At 41.4% G+C, this 27,214-nt stretch overlaps 1 protein-coding gene across 2 annotated transcripts in view; it reads left to right on the plus strand.

The window, feature by feature from the left end:
- Positions 1 to 27,214, plus strand: part of LOC138515939 (uncharacterized) — a 671,334-nt gene that overhangs the window by 542,623 nt on the left and 101,497 nt on the right. For both annotated transcript variants that reach the window (XM_069630710.1, XM_069630709.1), the window contains one exon: positions 24,855 to 24,965. In XM_069630710.1, coding sequence (XP_069486811.1) covers positions 24,855 to 24,965 — 111 coding nt within the window. The remainder of the gene's footprint in view (positions 1 to 24,854; positions 24,966 to 27,214) is intronic.

The raw sequence follows: 27,214 nt of genomic DNA on the forward strand, positions 1-27,214 counted from the left end.
GCTTGCCTTGAATCCTTTTCCTTTGTAGTCGGTGGGGTGTGTGCAAAACTGTGCAGATCCGTGGCCTATGTAACCAAAAATATTAATTTAATAAATTCCCCATTCGGCAGAACACTACTGGCGGCTTTTGTTAAAATTCAAAATTAATAAAGCTCACTTCGGGGTGTACGCTGAAAACTATAGCCTATAATTAAATTGGGTAATCCTTGTTTTCCAGCTGACCCCGACTTCTTTAAGGAAGAGCAGTGTTTTTGTTTTTAAATCAGTCCAACCTTTTTATCCAGCTTCCCCAACACAGGCCTTTCAGTAAGGGTGGTCGGAAATCAATAATTCCCCAAATCATTCCAGTTTTTCTGTCTGACTTCCCAACATAGACCAAAGCAAGGGGGTATTAAAAACAAACCGCTAAACCACCCTGTGTTTATTCTAAACCATTAGTGTGGATGAAATCATATATGCTATATGTATTCGGACCAATCTTGAAATCCTTCTGCTAGGCTTTCAACCCTGCAGAAAAATCAAAATCGCACAACATTACATAAGGAGCTGCCAGTAAATAGTGTAAATGAAGAAAGTCGGGAAAAACCTGTAGGTCCTACATTAGGCCTCAATTTCGATCTGCAAAGCTGTGGTGAGTGACATTATTAAGATAATAGGAAGCCTGTCATCTTCTAGAGCCGCTGGCCCTGATGCTACCTGCAATGGCTTAATTAAATTATCACCAGAGTTGTGGGGAAGGGCACTTCATACACTATTTCAATATATTGCCCAATCGGCCAAGATGCCAAATAACTGGAAACAGAGCACTATCCTACCGATATTAAAAAAATGGAGCTGGAAAGATCCCATGAATTATAGGATGTTAGCAATGCCGGATATGCCAGCAAACATCTTTGCTAAAGTGCTCCTTATAGAGCTAAAGTAATGGATTTCTAATAACTGAATACTACCCCCTAATCAGACAGACTTTAGAACTAAAGCATCCACCATCCATAATCTTCTCATACTAGTCTCCTCTATTGAATATGCATGGGAAAGACGCCAACTCCCAGTATAAGGAGCCTTCATTGACTTCAGTGCAGCCTTCGACACAGTCATGCACAATCGACTGTGGAATAAACTTGAAGCTTGGAACACACCGGAAGGCCTGTTGTCCATGATTAGACTTCTATATCAAAATACCATGGTCTGAGTATGACTAGATGGGGAAGGCAGGGTCACAGAACAAATATCCACCTCTCATTGGGTAAAGCAAGGATGCATTCTTGCATCCACACTTTTTAACCTCTATGTTGCAGATTTTGCCATCACACTAAACAAGACAGAAATATGTCCCTTAAAATTGGGACATTCAAATTTTAGTTGGCTGGGTTACGCGGATGATCTCTTGTTAGTTGACTATACACCCATGGGACTACAAATCAAATTGGATGCATGAAGTCAATATGCGAAAAGAAATGGTCTACGAATTAACATCAATAAGACACAGATTGTCACTTTTATGGGCAAAATTCAAAGTAACAAATCCAATCGCATGAGATTAACCATCGACCAAACTCATGTAGAAAGTGTAGAATGTTATAAATACCTGGGTGTGCACATTGACAAAAAACCTATTTGGAACACCCAATGGGATGAAATCAAGACCAAAAGCCTGACAATCGCCTGTTCCTTGAGTAAATTCATTGGTAATCAATCTGGATGTTCAACTAAGACCATAATAAGGCTCTACACCACAAAGATCCTCCCAGGTATGCTATACGGGGTAGAAGTATAGGGGCGTAAGCATATAAAGGCTTTGGGAAAGCTGGAGGCAAAAATTCTGAGACTGCTGTAACTCATGCCAAAAACACTTCTGATAGAATACACACTCCTAGAATTCAATTTAATAAGCATTAAAGAAACCATAGAGCTGAGAACAACCAAGAGTTATGTAAATTTAACAACCTTGAACAATGGAACCATCATGGTGGACTCACACCAAGCTTTTATAAATGTAAATACATTTCATGTCCTTGGTGCAATTTGCAATATGTATTGTAAACATCAGTGCTGGACGAGAGGGTTTGGAACAATTAACATCCCACGTACTAACATGAACCTAAAGAGGTGGGTTAAGAAGAAATTAACATGGTTAGCAAAGGAAGAACTAGTTTCCCGCTTTGCCACAAATGTTAACGGTGGAACCTACATCCAATACTATCTGGAAAACACTATGATGCCTCAGTACATCCTTGACTACGCAAATAGTAAATCCGTACGCCGATACCTGCTATTCAAATGCAACAACACTGATGTATTGGAAATCAGAGGAGCGAAATTGGGAATAGCGCGCAAGGATAGGTTATGCCGATTATGTAGTGAACTGGTTCTTGAGATGACCAAACATATTATGTGTCAATGTCATAGTTTAAACTCCCTAAGAAATAAACATATGAAAGCATACAAAAACAAATTTAACTGTGATGATGTTCTGAATATGTGGAACTGATTGTTAGTGGGCAATTACATCAATCTAATATATCACAAGATGAGATTTTATGAAATTTGTATGGAAGTGCTGTGGTCGCTCTCAGAAGGAGTTATTTAAATCAATATATATAGATTCTGCTGCTGTTGTTAGCCTTTCATGTCTCATATGCAGTGCCGATGTGCAATCTTATTTTTTAATTGTACTTTTTAGATTTTTAAATGCTATTGTATTTTATATATATTTGTGAAAACCATTACTTGGTTATATGTGTATTAAATAAATAAATAAAATAACCCAAATCATTCCAATATTTCTGTCTGACTTCCCAACAGACCAAAGCAAGGGGGGTCTGAAAAACAAACTTCTACATCACCCTGTGTTTATTTTAAACCAAAAGTTTGGGTGAAATCATAATTGCCATGTGTTTTGAACCAATCTTGAAATCCTACTGCTAGCGTTTTAAGCCTGCAGGAAAATAAAAATCGCGCAACATTACATAAGTGGCTTCTTTATTCATCAGTGTAATTATTTTGTGAAGTGAAATTTACAAAAAGGAAGAGGTGTGGTGGCGCCATTTTTAACTCACTTTTGTGATGTATTTATGCTGAGAGAAGTTCATTGTGTTGTGCCACGGATAAAGTGGTGTTTTTGATATTTTCCTGCTACTGTTAATTTAAATAAATACTAATATATTTCCTGTACACCGGCCTGGTTCTTAGCACATTGTTAGCTCAAGGGAGAGGGATCCAAGGGTCATGATATGTGTCTGAGATAAGGGTAAGAAAAAGAATCTGTTAAATAGTTTGTTGCATAACCACTTGAGTGGGGAGGGAAGAAATTACCCGTGTTGACAGTGGCTTCTCAATAAACTCCTATTCCTGGCCCATGTCAAGTACATTGTGACAGTGTATTCATTTTGATGCAATTGCATTAAGGTGGTGGGAAAGTCATCTTTGTTTTGTGAAAGTGCAGCTAGGACTTGACTCCTGAGTTCCAGTGAGGTGTATAGGTAGAAAATTAAGAGAGTGTAAGAATTTATTTGAGTGATGAAACCAAGCAGGAACAGGCTGAGTTTGCCCCTGCATAAAAAAAGTTTTATTAAAGTGCAGAAAGCCAATTGTGATAATGACTACTGTACAAATTGAGGAAGCCAGAGAGCATCTCCTAACTGAATTATTTCTCAGAGGAGAATGGGTTGAGGGTGATGCAGGAAACTGGCAAACCAGAATTGTGTGGGAGGTTACCTCAGTAAGCAATGATATTTGGCTTGAAGCTGGGATATTACACAAAGCACTTGAGGCATTTTATATGACCACAACTGCTCGTGATGAGCAAACACAAATGGCTCAGCTAACTGCTCAGTTATATTTTCATTTGCTTTTAGTAGAAGAGCATTGGCAAAATAGAGAGGCTAGTAGGATGAATAACTGGAGACCTGGCAGAGGGCAAGGATCTTGTTTAACAACTCAAAGCTGAGTTAAAAACACTGCAGCAAGAGGGTGCAGAGCGTGAAACACAGTTTTTTGCACTGAAAAATGAACAAAAAGAGTGTGTAGAAAATCTGAGCACACTGTAACACAAGCTAAATTACCAGGCTGCTTATAATAGAGTCGTTTTGGAGGCCATTATCGCATTCCAATCAGAAATAAAACAATTGAAAACTGAAAATAGTCAATTCTTATCAAAGGGGTTGATTCCCAAAATAACTTTTATCAGATATATCAGCAGTAGAGTACTCTGAAACAACAGAGGACGCAGCTAATTCGGGAAAAAACCTCTTGAATTAGGATAAGAGTGTCCTATTACAGAGGATAAATCAGTTGGAAATGGAGGTAGAAAGGGACAGTCAGGTTCTCAGGAACTGACCGAAATTAGAGAAGAAAGGAACGAGATTGAAGAGTGAGTGAGTCAAATAGAAGTTGAACTATTAGAGGCAGCAAAATGTAGGGTCCCTGGTATTTTCCAGACCTAGCAACACCCCTGCCAAGGACATTGAAAATTACAAACAGGACCTGAGGCCCCTTGACCAATCAGGATATGGGACAAGGCCCACTGATCAACGTGTAGAGCCCCTCCGAGCAGGGGCCCCATGCCAGTCATTTATATATGCTCATGCACAAATGGGAACTGACCTCATTCATGCCACCTATCCAGAACAGGGCAACATGAGACAGTTCGACTTACCCAGGCCTCGTCCAACTGATCAGGAATGCCAGTCCCTGTCTGATATTGATGAGTATTCATCTCTATCACACAAAAGGGAAAGTGGCTATACCACAAGTAAGGAATAATATGGTAAGTACTTCAGACCATGAAAACACATATGAGGAGAGAGTCAGGGAGTTAGATTGGCTGAAGATGTGACTACAAGAAGACCAACTTGCCCGCTTTGCTGAAGAAGAAAAGCCAGACTCTCTGCTAAGGAAGGGCTTTCTAAAAACCTCTGTATATTCAATGGAAGGGGGAATTCCCCATACTCTCTGGTAGGAGGGAAGAGGAAACTGGTTTCTATCCTGGGCCGGAAAGGAACTCCAGGGAGGGTGTCCCTGAGAGTTCACTTTGGTCCCGGCGAGAGGAGTCCATACCCTGTGGTTCTGGGAGATATTCTCAGTCTCATAGAGATAGGAAGTGCCTAGAAGACAGGGAATGGAGTACCGGTAGCAGTTCTGAGTCAGAAGGTGAATGGACTCAGGTGCATAGGAAGAAAAAGACAGCAAAGCAAAACAAGTGTTTTGTGAAAGACCCAATAAGACAAATTAAGGCCATAAAGAGCTTCCTGATCCCATACCACAAGAATGCCAAGTATTCGGTGTATGAGCACTTGGAACTTTATGGGCAGATGATGGCATCATTCCAGATCAGGAATTATGTGAATTGTGGAGCATTTGCTAAATGGACGTTCTTACCTGAGTACTCCCGTTTCTTTGCAGGACTGGTGGACCAGGATCATCATAAATGGTCCACTTATAAAGCAGTCATATTGAAACATTTTTCCACCCACAGGAACCCACAAGAGGCTGATAAGGCTGAATATAACTTGCAGTGTGGGGAAGATTAGGCACCTAAGGAGTTTGTGTAGGAGTTAAAACACGCATTTGCTCAAACTTCCCGGCAGGTGAACACCAATTGTAGGGAGTTTGTAACTACATATTTCCATGCTCTCCCCAAATATATAATGACTCAGTTGCTGCGTGACTTTCACAAGCATAGGACCCTCGATTGGGTAATTGAACAGGCTACCAGGATTTATGAGGTCCAAAAGCCTGCTGAGAGTAAACATACTGTCAAAACCCCCGAGCCATCTAACACCCCTGCTGCTGCAAAGGTGGCAGAGGTAAAAATGACCCCTACATTGGATCTGGAGCTGGGGGAGGCCGAAATGTAACCCTCCTGCAAGCAAAATGGAAAGCAGAAGAGACCTGCCAACCCGGTCCAATCGAATGGTAGTCAGGTGGGAGCCCAGAACAATGATCCCTCTGACCCTGCCACCTATATAGGTCCTAGGTACAAGGGTACTAAACCAATCCTGGGGTATGTATACACTCCCCCGGCCCAAGGGGGGAGGACTAATCAGCTAAGTACTGCCCCAAGAAACGTCCCCACCAAACCTCCCTCAGGAGAGAAGTATCATCCACCTCCCAATCTGAACTTTTTTCCCTGATATCCCCCAAACCATAACTTCCAAAACAATCCTCCTCTCTCTCCCCGGTTCCAGGACAATAGATCCCGGAACCCAGGAGAAGGGAGATTCCGGATGGAAAATTATGGGGGGGAATTCCCAGTTTTCAGTACCCGAGCTACTAATTATTTATTTAATATATTTGTAAAGCACTGGATGGGAGCAGTGAGGCACGCGAGCGCTGGGATAACAACAGAAAACAAAGAGTCAGGGAACCCAGAGAGAGCACATAAAACATGTGGAGTAGGTTCAGAAGTTATTCAAAGAGAATAGTTTTCAGATTCTGTTTGAAGCTGACGAGACAAGGGCAGAGTCTCGAGTCAGTTGGCAGGGTATTCCAAAGGCGTGGGGTCGAGAATGGGAACCATCCTTTTTCCATCAGTGACAACTTTGCCTTCAGTGATTTTAGTAGGCCGGTGTTGTTCGACCTAAGGCTGCATCTGTCAGGAACCCATTTAAGATGAGATGTCAGGCACATAGGACCTTTGCCATGAAGACAGGAGTGTGCCATGTACAGGGTGGAAAACATAACCCTCTTGGCTATAGAAAGCCAGTGTAGTGATGTCCTGGTTGCCAACACATGGTCAGTTTTTCGCAGGCCAGCTAATACCCTGACTGCATTATTCTGAACAATTTGTAGGCAGTTGATCTCCCCCTTACCTACGCCTAGTAAGATACTGGCACAGTAGTCCAGGCGGTTGCCTATAATCACTCTAGTCAGAGCGGCACAGCTGGACATTGCAAGATATGGTTGGGGTTGAGCCAGTAACTTGATGTAATACGATCAGTTGGATACTAAACCACTCATGTGAGTCCTCATTGATGGCTGTTGATTGATGGTAACTTCCATGGTCTTCACTTTTTTGAGGGTGGTCAGCACGCAATCAGCAATTTGTATAAAAGAGTAGGCTTGGTCTAATTGATGCAGTTTAGGAGGAGTGTCTATGATGATAAACTCAGTTTTGGAGTTATTCAGGGCCAGGCCATTGTGCAGCATCCAGAACTGAATTTTGTTGTAAGTAAAACTGATGACCTCAGAGTCTCTGATGTAGTTCCCAGTAAGTGGGAAAAGACACTGAGTGTCGTCAGCATAGTTGGCATAATAAGTACCCTCCCTATCCAGTTGATCAAACAATGTCAACATGAATATGTTAAAGAGCGTGGGTGACAAAGCCACCCGACATGGCCTCCTAATGGAAGACACTAGCTGTACGATCTGAGAGGAAAGAAAGCACCCATCTTGCTGCTTCTCTGGAGAAAAAAGCCCTCTCACATAACCTGCTAGCTAAGATAGAATGATTCACTAGATCAAAGGCAGCCGTTAGGTCCAAAAGCATCAGTAGCAGGAAAAGGGCAAGTTACCCCTTTCGGGAGCAGCAGAGGTATGACTTGAGACCTCCCTACCACCCAAACAAGGTCTTGCAACTGGAGTGACAGGTCCAGCTACTGACCAATGATCTGGAGCGCATGCTCAGGGCGCAGTCCAACTCTCAACCTAAACCTGCTTCCCATAATTCCCCAACACCCAGGTCTGATGCCCCAGGGGGGAAATGATGGGAGAAAACCTCAGACAAACTAAAGGTTCCGGAGGAGGGGGCCCCGGTGGAGGGGAAATATCAAGCCCTTGAGGAAGCCTCCTTTCTCACCCAAAGAGAACTCCTAAAAACCTCTCAGCCTGAAAGAGTCTCTTCTACCCCCAAAATGTTAGAACCCAAAGAGCAAAGGGTAAGTAGGAGAGGACAAAGAAGAACCCACTTTGTGGAGGAACTCCAGATTATCCCCTTTGAAAGAGAAGAATCCCTGGAAGATTTAGGGAAGCTGACCCTCTCTTTCAAAAATGGAGGGATCCCTCCCAAATATAAATGGGTCCCAAAAGACCCTGAGTGGGACAGGGTAACTATGGAGACCAACCCAGAAACTATTCAACATCAAACATGTGAGCCAAACATAAGTGAAACAGAGGGCGTGCCCTTTCTCCAAATAGGTTCTCAGAACTGTTGCCAAGTAATGGGGGCAGCCAAGGAGCCGGGGAAAAGGAGGATTCCCCAACCACTCCCGTTGCAAGTTGCAAAGATTTTCTTACAGATTCCCAAACGCCGACACAGAAAACTGCCCACGATCACACAGTGTCAGAGCTCAATATTAAGAAAATGACCACCAGGCTGTCAAATAACTCACACTTTCTTTGCACCTTGGCGGAGAAAGAAGGCCGATTTTATGTACCGGTTAAGGTGTAAAGTCAGTCAGTGTGAATTATCAGCTCTGGCGGATACTGGATCCCAAGCCACCCTCTTGTCAAAAAGGGCCTTTGACCAACTAAACTCAGGACGGGGGGAAGGCCACCAAATTCCACTCACACCGCTTCCCGTGCAACTTCAAAATTTCAACGGGAATGATATTTCCATCGAAGGAACTGCAGATCTGGACATAAAAATTGGACGCCACTGTGTGAAACATCTGGTGATCATTTTGACTCCGGAGGGCACACCTTGTTTACTGGAGAACGATCTCCTGAGGAGGTTATCACCTCTGATCAACTGTGAAAACAAGGCCCTCTGGACTCAGACTAACCGCCCTATCAAATTAAAAATGAGTAACAATTATGTAACGTAATTGATCAACGCTCTGAGAATGTAAAGTTCCATTTAAAAATATCCAAGACCCAGACATCACTGTCATCTCTGTAGGAAAACAAACTGGTGATGGGAACCCGTCTCCATTCTTAAAAATCAACCTTTCTCCCAGTTTTAAGTGCCAATCCACACTGGAAGAGAACATCCTAAAATTTTACACCAGTCTAAAATCAGAAGAAACCTTGAGTCTTGTGAAACCAGACAAGGAAGAGTGCGCTCAAAGTCTTACGGACATTCTGAAAAACGGTGAGCAGTTGTTTTTCCCCATTCAGTTAAATGGGGTGGGGAAGGCCAGTGCTCGGGAGAGTATGCCTGAATAATGGAAGGAGCTTCATCAGCGAAGAATTATTCAGGAAACTCCCAAAAGATCAGACCATTCCCACATTTAAATTGATTGACAAATGGGAAATAGTTCTGGAAACCCCAAATTCCAAACGTCCCCTGCCTAGCATGTGTATGCTAAAAATGTCCATTGGCAACAAAAGCATAGACCCTAATTGTTGGGTCGTGAGAGATGTCCATCCTCCTTTTATCTGGGAAGTGACATACTCAACCGATTCGCAATCAATTTGGACCTAATTAATAATAATAAAGCCTGGTCCCGACTGGGGAGTAAACCCATGGGCTTTGACAACATTGAAAAAGCATTCCGGTCAGCTCAATTGCTGTTTTATGCGGTTGAGGTTCAAGTGCAAGAAGAGGCTACCATCCCAGGACATGTACGACAATTTACTCTTCCCCTCAAAGAGATGGCAGAACCTCAAACATCAGGACGCATATATAAATCTGAATTCCCATCTCCAACAACAAGGTTTATATTTAAATCTGACACCTCTAATAGACCTAGAACACAACACCATTAGAATATTGGTGAATAACAGCCACCCTTGAAGTATCACTTTGGGCGCAGGCACCTTTATTGGAATGGCCGTTGATGCCGAACATTATTCTATTGATTTAGGTAATGAAATTATGGGACCAATCCCAAACGACTGCTTCAACATCAGTGACGGTATTCCTCCAGAAAAGATTTTTACTAGGCATGGGGGCTATTTCCTGGTGTACTCTTCCTGCCCCTATGGTGTGGAAGAGGTGACCTGTGACATTAGGAGTGAGGAGGTAGTGTTCAGAGTCAACGACCATTACCCCGAATCCCCTGTCCAGGTAACCACAGCAAAAGAGATCTCTCCACCCACCTGGAGGATACTGCTGAAATTGCCAAGCCTGAGGTCTTTCCAGGATATATATATATATATATATATATATCTATATATATATATATATATACATATATATATATATATATATATATATATATATAAGTATATATATATATATATATATACATATATATATATATATATATATATATATATGTATATATATATATATATATATATAGATATATATATATATATAGCAATTTTGCTCAAAACTGGCGCTCTGCCTCAAAAAGTGAAAAAGTGGCTGGTGCTAGGAATACGAATTCTGCCAAATTCATTAAAAATCCAAAACACACAAGCCCCTACGTGGTTTTAGCACTACAAAAAACCACATATAAGGCAAGTACAAAAAGATCCCAGCACACAAAACCTTGCTACTTTAAAATGATATCTTTATTATAACATTTCACAGCACATCATAAAAGACAGAGGCGCAAGAAATCACCTCTGTGACAGCCATAAGGTGTAGAAAAGTCACTCACCCCAAGGGTGGAAAAAGTCACGCGTTCCGCCTGAATGCTCAGGCTTCCTCAGACTAATGCAATCCAATTGTGCGGGTAACACCATAGAGTTTAAAAAGAAAGGCAGTTACAAAACGCTTCATTTCCTGTCCAGTCACATGTTTGGTAGTCATGTGACCGCATAGTTGGAAGTCTATGACACGCCCGTTAACATAACCTCCATCTTGGAATGGTTAGTTAACTATATAGATAATATTGGATGTAATGTTGACGTACAAAGAGTTATTCTCTACGTTCAGCAGATCAGTATCTGTAATTAATATGAAGTGAACAGATAAATTGTAGCATTAGAAACTGCCCGTGTTTAAAATTTGATATGTTCAAAAGTATTGGTGTATTTAATGCACTAGTGTGCTTATTTATCGTTATATGTCTGAAAGCAACTAAAATAGCCGCAGTCAGGCATAGGCCCCCTCTGGGGCAAGTGCTTACAAGCCTTGGAGCACTCGCAGTGGTCATAAACCATCCTTTAAAAGGGCAAGTGCCTCAATTTCATGATATCACAGGATTCAGCATGTCTACCTGTGCTGGTAGTTTCGACATCTCCATATGTTTCAAATTAATATCTGATAATCTAAAATACAATCTTTGGTCAGCAATCAATGATAATGCCAGGTACAATGCAAGCATCTCCCAAAGAAAATGCAAATTGGCAATTTAAATTTTATTCACAGATGATGAAAATAGGAAATACGAAATGAGAAAATAAGAAATGTCCAATTAGTCCCTGTCCCATAGTGGAGACAGATTATGTGCAAATTACAAATCCTATGTCATCAATACCATGATAGTTGTAACCTTCGAAAAGTGCAAAATGGCAATTAAAGTGGGTTCAAAAACATTGATGCCTAGCGGTTATTACATTCATGTTTGTAAGAACACATACATCTCAGCATCTATGTTGAGGCCTTTCGGTTTCAGAGTATCAAACTTACAGAGAAAAATGACATTCAAGCACAAGTACCATTAAGTGAAGACCAGAGCAGCTCAGAAGTGGGCTCATCAGAAACAGAGGGATTGGCTTCAAAAAAATTAATTTTTTTAGAGGAGTTCAAACTGCTGCACTTAGACAGCAAGTCGGAAAGAAGAGGACAAGGTCAACACAAAGGACAAGGAAGAGGGGCGGCAACAAGAGGTGGCAGAGGAAACCGAGGAGGGGGAACAAACACACAAAATCAATCGCCCATGGCAACGCGATCTGGAGCCAAACCGAAGGGGAAAGCACGAGGGAACAAAACCTCCAATTAAAGATCTTCAACATCTCTAAAAGAGATTTGACAGAGAATGAACGATCGGTACTTTCCCTGGGTCTCTCCTTTAGCCCCTCTCACATCTACGACTATAATTCCACCAGAATAGACTTATTCAAATTCACTAGGAAGCTCAAACTTACTAAATTTCATGCTACAAAGTTTGAAGGCAATTATGGACAAAAGAGGGATAAAGCAGAAACAGAAGTCTTCATATTATCGGAAAAAGATCTCACAAGCCTTATATGCCTAGTGAACATGGAAGAATCAATAGAATCCACTATGGATGAAAGTATTAGACTGGATGATGCTACGCTTAAAGAAAAGTTTGGAATATCTACAGACAACAGCTGCCCTACGAAATTTAAACCCAAATCGGTATTTTGTCCTAATGTAGTATGTGGACCTATTGACATTTTTGAAGAACTAGTTATGAGAGATCTCAAGAAACTGTCCAACAATATCTTGTCATCTTGCCGAAATTTAAATTACTCGCAATTTCAGGCATTAGAAGCTTTAAAGAATGACCACACCGTAGTCATATGTCCGTCAGACAAAGGCAGAGGCATTGTTGTCATGGACAGTGATAAATATGATAAAGAAGCCAAAAGACAATTGAATGAGATCGATAACTATATACCCATAGAAAAGGAGACGCTGATGGAAACTAAGATCCTTTATCATACAAACTGAAAGAGTGGTGTGATCAGGAACTAATAGATCAAGAATACTTCTTTCTCAAAAATGCGCATCCTGTAACTCCTCATCTATTTTAATCCTAAAATTCACAAGAATCTAATAGACCCTCCGGGTCGACCTATTGTGACCTCTATGGGACGTTTGCTTGAAAATACATCTAAATATTTGGACCACTTTTTCCAACCATTTGTGTCTAGTCTAAGCTCGTACATACGAGATACTGCTGATCTGTTGACCAAATTAGATAATATCAATTGGGAACCAGAATATTTCCTAGTGTCATTGGATGTAGTTTCGTTGTATACTTCGATACAGAACTCTGCAGGCATACAGGCATGTCAGTCTTTCCTGGGGGGTAGATCTATAAGTAATCGGCAACACAATGTGATGCTGTTACAAATGTTACAGTTTTGCCTTGAGCATAATCATTTTCTCCATGAAAATCAACTACACAAACAAACACGAGGCACGGCAATGGGGTCCTGTATGGCCCCGACCTATGCCAATTTGTATATGGGATGGTGGGAGATACAACAGGCATGGAACAGAAGAATTGGAGCACTGGACAAAACACATAAAAATATGGTATCGATTTATTGATGACCTTTTTATAATTTGGGACGGAACTGAATTGGAATTCGCAGAATATGTGGATATACTGAATGATAACACACTCAACCTAGAATTAACCATGGTTATGAGTAAACAAAATGTGGTATTCCTAGATGTTCAATTTCAAGTAGGAGGTAACAAAATTACATCTAAACTATATAGGAAACCGACGAGCTCTAATTCAACTCTTCATGCCAAAAGTCATAACCCTAGAGCTATAATAGACTCCATCCCGTATGGAGAATTCTTAAGAGCTAAACAAGCATGTAGTAATGATTTGGACTACAAGAACAAAGCCAAAAAGTCAGAGATTTGTTAGATGTGGCTACTCCAAAAATATCATCTCTAAATGCTATACTAAAGCTGAGACATCCACCAGAGAATCTCTTTTTGCTAGGAAAAAAAAAAATGAATGAGAATAAAATCAGGCTTATAACAGGGTTTAACCATCAGTCTAAAGAAATCAAAAATATTATGAACAAACACTGGAAGGTTTTTCTCACTGATCCACACCTTAAACCAGTTTTAGATGATGCACCCAACATTAGATATCACAAGGCTCCTACCCTTAAAACGATGTTGTCTCCAAGTATGGTGACCAAAACAGCAGACATTATGAAAATTACAAATTTGAGCAGGAATGGTTTTTATCAATGTGCTAACTGTAAATTGTGCAAACATGTGTCCAAAGTCCCGTTTACCGGCGTGAATGGTTTGAGTTGGAAATACAAACACAGAATTTCTTGTATCACAAAATTTGTAGCGTATGTCATAACTTGTGCATGTGGTCTACACTACATAGGCTCTACTATAGGACCTTTAAAGATGTGTATTTTACAACACTACCGAGCCATCAAGAATGGAGAACTAATTTATCCTCTCACTAGCCATTTCCAAGAGAAACATAATGGTGATGTGAAATACCTATCTTTTCTGGGGCTGGCTCATATACCGCCCAATGAAAGATTAGGTAACCGTGAACTGAAATTGATGCAATTGGAAGCAACTATGATCTGTAAGTTTCATACTCTGAAACCGAAAGGCCTCAACATAGATGCTGAGATGTATGTGTTCTTACAAACAAGAATGTAATAACCGCTAGGCATCGATGTTTTTGAACCCACTTTAATTGCCATTTTGCACTTTTCGAAGGTTACAACTATCATGGTATTGATGACATAAGATTTGTAATTTGCACATAATCTATCTCCACTATGGGACAGGGATTAATTGGACATTTCTTATTTTCTCATTTCTTATTTCCTATTTTCATCATCTGTGAATGAAATTTAAATTGCCAATTTGCATTTTTTTTGGAAGATGCTTGCGTTGTACCCGGCATTATCAGTGATTGCTGACCAAAGATTGTATTTTAGATGATCAGATATTAATTTGAAACATATGGAGATGTCGAAACTACCAGCACACGTAGAAATGCTGAATCCTGTGATATCACGAAATTGAGGCACTTGCCCTTTTAAAGGATGGTTTATGACCACTGCTAGTGCTCCAAGGCTTGTAAGCACTTGCCCCAGAGTGGGCTTATGCCTGACTGTGGCTGTTTTAGTTGCTTTCAGACATATAACGATAAATAAGCACACTAGTGCATTAAATACACCAATTCTTTTGAACATATCAAATTTTAAACACGGGCAGTTTCTAACGCTACAATTTATCTGTTCACTTCATATTAATCACAGATACTGATCTGCTGAACGTAGAGAATAACTCTTTGTACGTCAACATTACATCCAATATTACCTATATATTTAACTAACCATTCCAAGATGGAGGTTATGTTAACGGGCGTGTCATAGACTTCCAACTATGCGGTCACATGACTACCAAACACGTGACTGGACAGGAAATGAAGCTTTTTGTAACTGCCTTTCTTTTTAAACTCTATGGTGTTACCGGCACAATTGGATTGCATTAGTCTGAGGAAGCCTGAGCATTCAGGCGGAACGCGTGACTTTTTCCACCCTTGGGGTGAGTGACGTTTGTACAACCTTATGGCTGTCACAGAAGTGATTTTTTGCGCCTCTGTCTTTTATGATGTGCTGTGAAATGTTATAATAAAGATGTCATTTTAAAGTACCAAGGTTTTGTGTGCTGGGATCTTTTTGTACTTGCCTGAGATGTGTTTTTTTTTAGTGCTACAACCATGTAGGGGCTTCTGTGTTTTTGATATATATATATATATATATATATATATATATATATATATATATATATATATATATATATATAAAAACAGGGCGTAATTATGTGGTGTTACTGTACAAATGAAGAAAATAAATAAAATGTGATTTGTGAAATGGAAATGTAATGTTATAATTGCATGTTGTTGTTGTTGTTGTTTTTGTAAATTCTATGTAAATCTTCCTGTGGAAAAATGTGTGGAAAAAGTACTGAAACTCTTTTTCTATCTGTTGCTAGAGAACTAACCTCCTTAACTTCCAGCCTAGAGGTGAGAGTGGAGTCCGGTGTGAACCCTGGAGACCTGGAATGTAAGGGAGAAAGGGGGTGCCGTGCCACGCCCTCCAACCCAAAGATGAAAGGGGATGCTGGAGCGCCCACTCCGAAAAGAAGGAAGAAAAGGTGGTGCCATGCCATACCCCCCAACCCAGACATGGAAGGGGAGACTGGAGTGCCCACTCCCTATGAAGGAAATTATGCCTAATGAAACCCCACTCTTCCCTGCTCTTCCCAAACCAAGAGTCATGGAAGAACAGGAGGGGGCATGTGGAGTACATTTAAAGGCTTTTCACATGAATAGCAAGATTTTAAACACTGAACCAAAAACAGCCTGACATTTGTCTTTGTTTTTCAAGTAACATTAAAGAGCCATGTGGAAAGTGGCTTACCTGTCATTATCAATGGACAAGCAGCATTTTAATTTACAAAAGGAGGAATCAAAGATCCCTGTCACATGGAAATCAGTATTTTTTAACATTGAAAACAAAAACGGCCTACACATGTGAGTGCAAATAAAAATGTGTTTTGAAAAAGTAAAAATGAAAAACTATGACTGCTCACAGACAAACGTCAGGAAAACAAATCATGATGTGTGGGTTGACAAAGAGCAATGGATATTATATTTCACCCACAAAACTCCAGTGACATTTGAAGAGCCACCTTTCTTCATGAAACAATGTCAGCCCATGGCAGACCCTTTTGGCTGGCAAAACGTCACAAAGACATCTCCCAATTCCAGCCTGGATGTCACATCTCCGATCTAATGAACAACCGCAATAAAAATGTCCTGCTAAAGGTGTCGAAATTCAGTGTTCTCCAGACCTGCAGGTTCTGAAAGCAGGGACTTCAAGAAAAGTTACAACTGTATATCTTTATGAAGTTAAAAATGTGAAGATTTGCAACTCAGTACCTCAATACTCCCTAGTGAATGAGTCAAAAATGTATATGCCTAACTACGGTTTGCAGGTTTTCAGTTGAAAGAGGGATGAAAATAAAAGAACTGTTCAATGTAATATGAATGCCCCCTGTGATCTTCCTCTGCAACAGCAAGATTGGTCTTGGCTGCATGATGCTTTGCAGTCTGTCGAGCCCAAGAGGGATTTGTCCGACAATTATCTTTAAAGTTTGTCATCTAAACTTTCTTTCCTGGCCTTGTATATCTGTTCAACAGAAACGCACTTGCCCCCAGATTTACAGGCTTTCATATAATCGTGCTCCAAGACATGTGGCTGGATTTACCACTTCTTCTTGATGGCTTTTCAGTTTTCCTTGAACCAGCCCTTAGAGGATCTCGTGATAGTCCCTATGGTGGGATACTTACTGCGGTCTCTAAATACCTGGGAGGGATGTTTACATGCCCACAGGACCACTTTCATGGCATGTTAGCAATGAAACTTTCTAGATTCAAGCTTCCTATCTTTTATGGTTCTGATATTACTTAACATATATTACAATCCACCACAGATCAGCATAGAAGATGTCCTCTTGTCCATCGGTGAAGCCCCTCACTCCTGGATGGTTGATGAGGAATATTGTCAGGTGCTAATTGGGGGGGATTTTAATTATTTATGCCCAGATTTTTATAAGGGGCCCCCATATATTCTCCCCACATATAAGGGAAGCTTAACACATGGGGTGTGAGATGGGGTGAATTACTTGGCACCTGTGGTTTATATAAACTTAATGGGAATATTAAGGGCAACATACCAAGCAAACCAATTTACAGTTGAGGCTCGAGTACATCAGTTAATTATTTTGTCTTTGTTTCCTGCCCGCTGTTCTTATGTTGTTGCAAATTTGATGTAATAAATTCATCCATGAGTGACAATCTATTTAATTTATTTATTTGCATTTATAAAGCGCACAAACAGCCCAGAGGCATTGTGGCGCAGTTATATGGAATTGGCTTTGTTACAGGTAGGTGTACATACTTAGGTACATGATGTGTTACATGGATAGCGATATGGTTACCTAGGGTTACGTAGTGTAGAGCATAGCGTGGCATTGCACATTACATATAGCTGTTATTGCATGTGTGCACATCTTGACCTGGCATGGAGATGCTGGGGAGTTTAAGAAAATAGCCTTGCTTTGATAGCTTTGTGAAAAGCGAGGTGAGAGGGTTCAGATCTGAGGGTAAGCAGAAGGGTGTTCCATTGCCTGGCAGCAATGAAGGGGAAGTGCACACAACCCCCTTTGGCACGCTTTACTTTAGGTACCAGCAGTAGGTTAGTGTAGGGTGTTCTTGTAGGTCTGGAGGAGAGGGGTATGTTTACTCTTTGTGATAGGTAGGGTGGAGCTGTGTCGTAGATGCACTTATTTGTGAGGGCAAGTGTTTTAAAGAGGACACGTTCACGGACGGACAGCCAGTGGGCTTGTCGTCTGGCTGGGAGATGTGTTCCATTTTAGGGATGCCTATGGCAGCGCACAGGGTGTTATTTAGGATGGTTTCAAGGTTGTCAAGGTTTTTTGCCGAAGTGCTCGAGAAGAGGATGTTGCAGTAGTCCAATCTAGACCCGATTAAGGCTCTTGCAATAGTTAGACAGTTTCCAGTGATGAGGAATGGCCTGGCTGCGTTTAGAAGTTTTGAGTAGTCGGCTGCTGAGTAGGCTATGGGGCTGACTTGCCTGGACAGGGATAGGTTAGCATCTAGGTAGACCCCAAGTGTTTTTACAGCCTGGGATACCGGTATAGTGGTGTTGTCAATATTGAAGGATGAGTATCAGTTGTCAAGTTTTTTCAGAATGTCCGTGGGTCCTAGCAGTAGTAGTTCTGTTTTTTCACTGTTGAGGCAAAGCCAGTTTTTAGCCATCCGTGTGTGGATGGTGGCGTAGGTGGTGTAAAGGGTCTTGGCATCAGCCTCATAGTCGCTGGACAGAGGGAGGAGAACTTGTGTATCATCAGCATAGTTGGTGTACATGATGCCGAGAGAGTCAAGTATGTTGAAAAGTGGTCTGGTGAATATGTTATAGAGCATAGGGCAAATGCAAGAGCCCTGTGGTACTCCGCATTGGATGATGGCTGATTTTGCAGACACTTGGTCAGAGAACACTTGCATGGCTCTGCCTTGGAGGAAGGAAGAGATCCAGGTGATAGCGTTAACAAAGAAGTGTGCTGAGGAGGAGAGGTGTTGACAGAGTAGCTTGAGGTCAACCAGGTCGAATGCGGCATTGAGGTCTAACAGGATAAGTAGGGTGGGTTTGCATGTGTCTCTGATGTCATCCATCAGTTTTTTTAGATGGAGCAGGGCCGTTTCGGTTCATTGGCCGGGGTGGAAGCCAGATTGACGGGTGCCAAGGATGTTGTTTGATTCCAGTAAGTGTTGGACTTGTCAGTAGGCTGTTTTGTACAAGATTTTTAGTAGGAAGGGGACTGTGGTTATGGGTCTGTAGTTGTTAGGGGTTTTAGGGTCGAGTGAGTTTTTTTTTAGTAGCGGTTGTCCCCACTCTTCTTTTAGGCTAGATGGGACAGATCCTGAGACAAAGGAAACATTAATGAACACAGTGAGGAAGGGTGCAAGCGTGTCTGCACACTCTTTGATGAGGGTGGAACGGCAGATATCCCATTTGCACATGGAGGGTTTAATGTTCTTCATGAGGGTGATGACTTCCATTTTGTTGACATCCCTAAATGAGTAGAGCGGTGTGTTAGGGGTCCTGTAGTTGAAGATGGGCGTGTGTGAGTGTTTAGGAGGGTTAGGTGGGTGATGGTTGTAGAGGGAGCCTAGCTTGTTAAGCATGGCTGATTGTATGTCCGAGCACCAGGCTTCATCTCTTGGTATGGATTTGTGGTGGGGCTAGGTGGAAGGCAGGAGTTTCCAGTTACCTGAAGATGGTGAAAATTTTGGTTGGTGTTGGCAATTCTTGTGTTGAAAGAAGTGGCTTTGGCATGGATGATTGCTTTTTTGTATTCCTTTGAGAATTTATTAAACTCAAGTTTGGCTGAGTCCAGGTGATTGGATTGCCAGGTAGACAGGGCTGTGCGTTTCTTTGATCACAGTTCTAGAAGCTCTGGGGAGAACCATGCATTGGAGTGCTTTGTATGTTTGGCTTTCCAGGCAGCTAGCGGGGCAATGGCCTCCACTGCATCTGTTAAAGTAATGTTGAAAGTCTGAGCCGATGTGTTTGGGTCGTTAGAAAAAGCAGTCCTCAGGGCTGGGACTAGTAGATGTGGTACGAGTGTATCTTTGGTGAGTAGGCGGGAGCTTCTGGCAACGGATGGAGAGGGGCAAGGTGGGCGGTTTCTGATATTTGGGGGGAGAGGGAGAACTGAATAAAGTGGTGGTCGGTCCAAGAAGGGGAGTGTTTGCACTAACGACTGGTCGCCAGTTATGGTGTGCTAGCCAGTCTAGGGTACGACCTTTGATGTGTGTGGGGTCCTAGATGGAATGTTTGAACTCTAGGGTTTCCAGAGCCTTTGCAAGGGATCTAGCTGGAGTGTCTTTTGGGTCGTTGAGTCCTAAATTAAGATCACCTGCCAAGATGACCTTGGTGGAAGTCTTTAGGTTGTCAGATTGGAGGTGTGTGAGGGGGGCATGGAAGTAGGCTAAGGAGTCAGGGGGACGGTATACAATATGGAGTGTGATAGTGCAGTTGTGGGAGTTTGAGGACTAGGAAGTCGCAGTTACTTGTGACTGACTTTTTGATCTTTCTGATCGAGATGGACTCCTTGGCCTTGAGGGCTACCCCGCTGTCTTTAGATTGCAGACGGTCTTGTCAGAAGATAGTGTAGCCGGTGGGGAGTGCAAGCGCTATCGCTGGGCCAGACGCTTCATGGAGCCATGTTTCCGTGATAGCAAGGATGTTGAGGTTGTGGGCAGTGATCAGGTCATGTAGATCTAAGGCATGAGCTGAGATGGAGCGTGCGCTGATGAGGGCTCAACTAAGTGTGGTGTGCTGGGGAGGTTAGGGGGGTTCCGAGGTGAGTGGCTGCCAATGTGGCAAGGTGCGTGGAGGTGTCAGGCATGAGCAGAGTAGCAGTGTTGGGGAGCATGGAGGCACTGGGGCCAGCATCCTTGGTTACAATATCGCAGGAGGGCATGGCATCTGTGGTAGCATGGTCAAACATAGGCATGGTGGCAACGGTGGCCAGTAATGGTGACAAATGGGCATACAGCAATGGTAGCGTTATCACATATAGGCAGGGTGGCAGGCAACTTTTGATGTTCTCTCAACTATTTTATCTAAAGGTAGGGGGTCAACTAAACTAATTGTAAACTTTGGTAAGAATTGGGTCCATTTGAAACCATAAGCCATTTGTAATTTCAATTATATTTTACCCTGTTTTATGACTCCCTAAGTTTAATGACAGGCTCGATTACTTTACCCCGAACAACTTTTCATTCTTCTTCTTGGAACGTGGCACATTTTTCCCACGTTGCATGCCACATGCAATTAGGAGAATTTTGCATTCTCACGAAACATTTGATTTTCTCATTACAAAAAAGGCGAGATTTGAGGCACACCCATAGGAAACATAAGCAGGAGGTTAATTCCAGAAGATGACAGAAAGGCGGCTCAAAGAAGGTAAACTGGACCTATAAAAACCAACTTAATGGTTGCAAATATATAACATATCGAAACGAAAGCCAAAGGATGTTAAACATTGTAGCCCGAAAACAAACAGCAATTTTTAGGTGCTTACAAATAGGGAGTTTGTGAATCAGAAAGAATGCCAAATTAACCTCATACCTGAATTGAAGAAGATAATTCAATATCCACAACTTCATGCCCCATCATCAGATTCGTGGTCTGCTGATCCTTATTTCTTGATGGACCCTTGGAAGTTATCTTTTAACAATGAGGATTTAGAAAATCTGATTTGTAAATCAAAAGCTTCTAGAGTCTGTGGACCAAATGACACTCTAATAACTCCTTAAATGAGTCCCCAAATCTTTCGCCAATATTTTGGCCACTTAGGGAAATCGTGACTCTCTGTTCCCAACATCAGTCCTGGCGCTTATCGTGCATAGTTCCCATCTTCAACAAAGGTGACAGGTTGAACCCATTGTACCATGATGTGGAGAATGAGGAGAAACAGCTGGGGGACCTTGCCTCAATAGTTAATCAAATTCCTTGATGCCAACTGGAGAACTCAATTCTTACGATTCAAATCAAATCTATTGCGCCCATGTGGTTTCTGTTGTAATCATACCCAAACGTAGTCTCTTTTTCATCTATGTGTTCAATGTCCATGCTTTAAGGAGTTAAGAGCAATTGTTTTGGTAAATTCGTATCGAATCATGTATCAGTTGATACTGAAAACGATTAGAGGTGTATTTTAGCGGGCAATCAAGTACCTCTTATTTTGGTGGCTCTCTTGCTTATTCATTTAATTCTGGCATTAAATTAGAGGGCCGATATTTATCAGGGTTTCTCTTGTGTGATTGGGACATTGGGGTGATCCCATACAGATATTGCTACTCCTGATTCATTCTTAGGTTATGTGTCTTTTGATCTTTTTGTCTTTTTTACAATGTGCTGTTAATAATGTGTCAAGCATGCACTGTTTTATTTATGTGATTTTGTGCAAGGTTTATTCTTAACTCTCGCACAAATAAAATAAACAATAACAAATGTACTGTTTTGAAAATGCAAAAGAGTGATTTACATATAATTTATGAGCACACAAACTGCAGTAACAAGCAGCATTAGAAAAGCTAAAGTATGTTTTTGAAGGTAAAGGGACGGATACATTCACGAAAAGGGTAATTTGAGAGTTTTCATTGAAAACAGTTAAGGTGGTGAAGGCCACACCACATGGACAAATCTGCATCCTTTTAACTTCTAGTAGATACAACAATATATCTAGCGACCATGTTATTATAAATGCTTTATTTCATTGAAAGACATCAGCACAAACAATATACAAATAAAAGGTTGGATCACTGTGCAGATATAAATCTTGCATTCATTCTGGTTCATACATTTTTATTAAATGGCTTGCTGAGGTTCCTACCACCCTTTTCATTTGAGTTCTGGACAGTGTTGCATTCTAAATAGTCATCAAACAATTAAGCACAGTAACATAAACAGTAAAGTGATTTACCAACATGGAAAATGCCAAATTATAAGTGCATCATCTGAGCTCACAAATACCTCAGAAACATCTAAAACCCTGTGATGCTGTTTCTGGGCAAATTTAAAAACATACAAATACAGTCAATTTAAAACGTGCAGTATTCTTTTCAAACAAATACTAGAAGATGCAAAATGGTTTCTAATTAGTGATCACAAAGTATTACAGCTCTAACTATATTGCACCTCTTGCGGATGCAATTGTCATGTAAAATAATCCCTTTCCACCCTCGTAGGTGCAAAGACCTACAAAAAACATAGATGCTTAAAGTGATCACTTTGAATAATTGTCTTAGTTAAAGAAGGCTTGTGTTGCTCTACATCACAGTCAACTCACTGTCAACATTGACCTACCTGCTTTCAAGTATAATGTTCGTGTTCGTCCACTTAGAATACTAATGACTGACATGCAGCATTCCACACTAAAGCTTCACATTCATGACCTCCACAGACTCCGTCTGTCCACGTAAAGCGTGATTCCATTATATGACCTGCATATTTACTAAAGGCCACCACTTTAATGTGCATTTGTTCTGCACTTACCTCAGTCTCCACCGAATGGTTGCACTTGGACCCCCCCTCCCTACCGTCTGTGCACTTGCATGATCCGAATGCACCGTGCCTGAAGATCGTCTGTCTGTTCTCTCCTGTCTTCACCCCTTAATTGCACTTGATAAAACTGAAGAATCATCGTCAGGCCTATTTGCTGTGTCTCAACTGTTAAATGTATTAAATGCACTTACTCTGCCTGTGCAGACTATTATCGACTCAGAATTTCACGGGCTCTGAGCGGCTGTTGTTTTTTCCCCATCTCCCCACCCTCCTTGAGTGCTTTGAAACACTTTCCTGTGTATGGGCGCTTTATAAATAAACATTACCATACCATACCAATGTTGCTGGGCGCATCTTAATTTTCATGTATTCTTAAATAGTAATGAAAACACAATTTTTCTTTTCTAGAATCACATCCCAACTTTGATGATCCAATTATCAAATGGCATCGATGAATAGTTACTAGTCTGAGAAAATGGTGATCAAATTGGATTGAACATGCCTCCTGAATGCTCTCCCCACCTCATGAATTTCGTTGGTGATATTTGTTTGTTGTAAATTGTTTCCTGACTCCAGTGGTAGACAGGGAATGGATTATTCCAGACACGGAAGCACAACTTTGGCTTCTGGAGAAGAGATCAATTTCATCTTGTGGGGAAGAGCTTGGAGTTCTGTGATCATGCAAAGGAAACGCTGATATTAGTTCTTGAAATAAATCTCAAATAATGTTCGGATAGAGAATTCATATGGATGGTTTAACAATATTCTTTCCAATGTTTACATTTTCTTAATCAGCACCCTTACCCTGCAGATTGTTCTTCTTCAAATAGTAGCATGCCAGACCAAGAGTGCATCCCATCTCCCACCTACCCCTTGATTCCGCAGCAGGAAGCAGCCCCTCCAATGGGTCTACTCCCTCTGGTTAGCAAGGCCTTTAACCTGATCCAAGCATACCTCGTATCTCGAGAGGACCCCCAGAAAGATACCAGATGTCACTCCAGCTGGGAACCACTTTCCAGATTGCAGTCCTCGCTCTTGAAGTTCACTTTGCCCAGGCCATTAACTACCAACGCGGCACCGGCACCGGCCCGGAGGGGATTGTGATGTGGAATCTTTATTGTTCTATACAATCTCTAAACAACCACATATAATATGTAGGAAGACTACTCTAGCCCTGTTTTGTTTAAAAAATATACGTACAGTGATATATTAGCGGAGATATTGGGTGTTCACAAGCAGAAAATAGCAAACTGTACCCTTAACACTACTTTCAGTTACACCTCGATGCACTTCTATAATTGTATTGAAAAAACATACATAGCTGATGCTTTCACTTCCAGTCATTCTTAGCGCCATATTTCCAACCAGGACACTTGCAGAAACAATGATTCGTTCTCTGCTGACCAGTTTTGCTAGGTACAATAAAATGCAGAATTAAACAAAATATTGTGACCGTTTTATTTTGCCATTTTTTATTGTTTTTAATGGCAACAATTATTTATTTCATGTATTTATTTATTTTCTACATTTGTATAGTGCACAAGCAGCCCTTGGGCATCGCGGCGCTGTTAGATAAATGGCGAATCATGCTTTGACATATGAAAACAGGTGATTACTTCTCTTTGCATATCTTATTTCAATGTGTTCTGTTTTCGCAGTTCTGACTGAAAGTGAAAAAGAGCCACAAGCAACAAATAAGCCAAATGATTATTCCGAGGAAACACAGACACCACTGGATTCTGCTCTGAGTACCATTCCCACTATGCTGAGTAAGTGTCAAGACACATTGTTCTGGTGATTGTTATAAATTGCATAGAACCTTTTGCCCAACCTTTAGAGCAGTATTGACCTCAGTTGGATGTCATTATCCCAAATTCTTTTTTTTGCAGAAATTTGAAAAAATGTTGCTTTTTTGCTGAATGTTTCATTTACTATTTTCTGTCAACTCTCCTTATTTCGTTTTTTGGTGGGGCATTCATTCTGCCCTTCCCTCTCACCCTTGCCCTCACTACATACATGTCTCTTTCTGTTTCTTCTTATGTTGTAATCTCCATTTCTCTAGCCTTACTTTGCTCTGTTACCCTCCCGCCATACTATCCCTTGCCCTAACACTTGTTATAAGACCAACTCCACCTGTCATCAGCCTGCAATTCGAGACAACAAAATCAGCGTGGAGGTTTTTCCTAAATCCGGGATAATAACTTCAGGCAGATAGCTGTGCACCGTAACATCTACACAGTAAAGAGGATATAAATAATGGCCTTAGGTTGTGTGTTATTTGTGTTGTGATTAAAGTCCACACAGATCTGAAAAGAGATACGTTTGACTTATCCTGAAAAGGTCACATGAATTTGTCCTATTGTACTACTTGAAAATGCAGATGCTTTGAAGAATAATGTGCTGCACTCCAACTATCAGCAATTGACCCGGAATTGAATCACATCTGTATAATCACACACTACACATCTTTGAAGTTAATTTGGTCTAATACAATGCACTAGCATTACATTCAAAGAGTTAAATACTGTACATTCAAAATATTTTATTGTCAATGTAAGTTAAGAGCCATTCACATCACACAACTTTATCTGACTCTATACAATCGCACAATAAGCTTGTAGTACCAATCAAATAAATTCCATTGGTGGCATTTGTTTGGATTACACTGTGTACAGCTATTCTAAAGCAATTCTAAATACTGGTCGACTCATGTTTCACACGTGTTGGATCAATGGATGCCTAATGTGTCTGTGTGTATCAGAACTCGCCTTACTCAGTGGATACCGGGTTGTCCAGGTTACTATCAGGCAACTGAACTCGCAGTGTAGGCGACAAGTTATTTCTACCAATGTACCCCTCCAAGCGTTAGGATTACATACAGAGGAATCTATTAATCAGTAGAGAGGACACAACACGGACACCATAGGCTGCAAGAACAAGAATATCATCAAATGACCAGAAAAAAACAACCCGAACAGAGAAATAAGTGACCGCACAAATGAGAATGCTAACCTGCGTGCGATTCTCTACAGGAATCGATAGCAGGGTGTCTTTAGTCTTCAGAATCTCCCTTTCCTTAATCTGAATGATGTTACCTGTAACAACACTCCCAGGGATTATTACTGCAGGTCTAAGGAGCAGAGATTATATGAAGAGACATGGATACACTACTAATTACCGTACGTGGAGTCCTGGAGAGTACGAAGAAGAATGGTCCAATGCCCCTCGGCGCGTGATGAACAATCCAACAGGTAAGACTATCCCAACGGCACGAGGGCGCCTATGCAGCGGTGTTCAAGGAAATCTCTAGTTCCAGGTGATCCACCTAGCCCGACGGCACAAGGACGCTGAACAGATCAGTGATGTGCACTAAAGGAAGTCTCTAGTCTGTGCACAGTCACTGGAAAACGAAGGTGGTGTAATACCTATGGCCGATGTACAGGAAGGCAATCCAAGACGAAACAGGGTTGGCACCAGGCGGGCAATTTTCCAGAATCCAAGGAGTAAAATAAACAGTACATTATGCGGTCCGGGTCGGCGTTGTTCAGTAGCAAGTTACAAAATTGTGAAGAAAGGAATCTAGGGGGCAGAAATAGGGTTGTTACCATGGAATCTAGATACAAGACAATGGATAAGGCAAGGTCCAAGAGCAGGCAAATGAGTCAGGCAACAAGAAAAACGTAGTCACACGGGCTATGAAACAGAACTAACTGTACAAAATCAGAAGCATCGGAGAAGCGAGTAGGCAGAGCTTAAGTGCACTTAGTCACATGACTGCTCAGGCTGCTACTCCCTAGACGGAACACGTGATGCTGTGCATGCAGGGGATGTCAATGCTTCCATAGCAACCTCCAACGCTCACAGAACAGTGAGTTGCGCCTGAGAGTTTTCTGCTTCCGAATGCGGAACCGTGGGGACCAGGGTTTTAGGTGCAAAAAGGTATGGTGAATAACTTGGCCGTGGGGGATGTGCCTGTTGGCAATGTAGATGAATTGGAAAGGCCTACATGGCATGGAAT

This window comes from Ambystoma mexicanum, chromosome 6q, assembly GCF_040938575.1.
Source record: "Ambystoma mexicanum isolate Mex_15411 chromosome 6q, UKY_AmexF1_1, whole genome shotgun sequence".
NCBI classification, from domain to species: Eukaryota; Metazoa; Chordata; class Amphibia; order Caudata; family Ambystomatidae; genus Ambystoma; species Ambystoma mexicanum.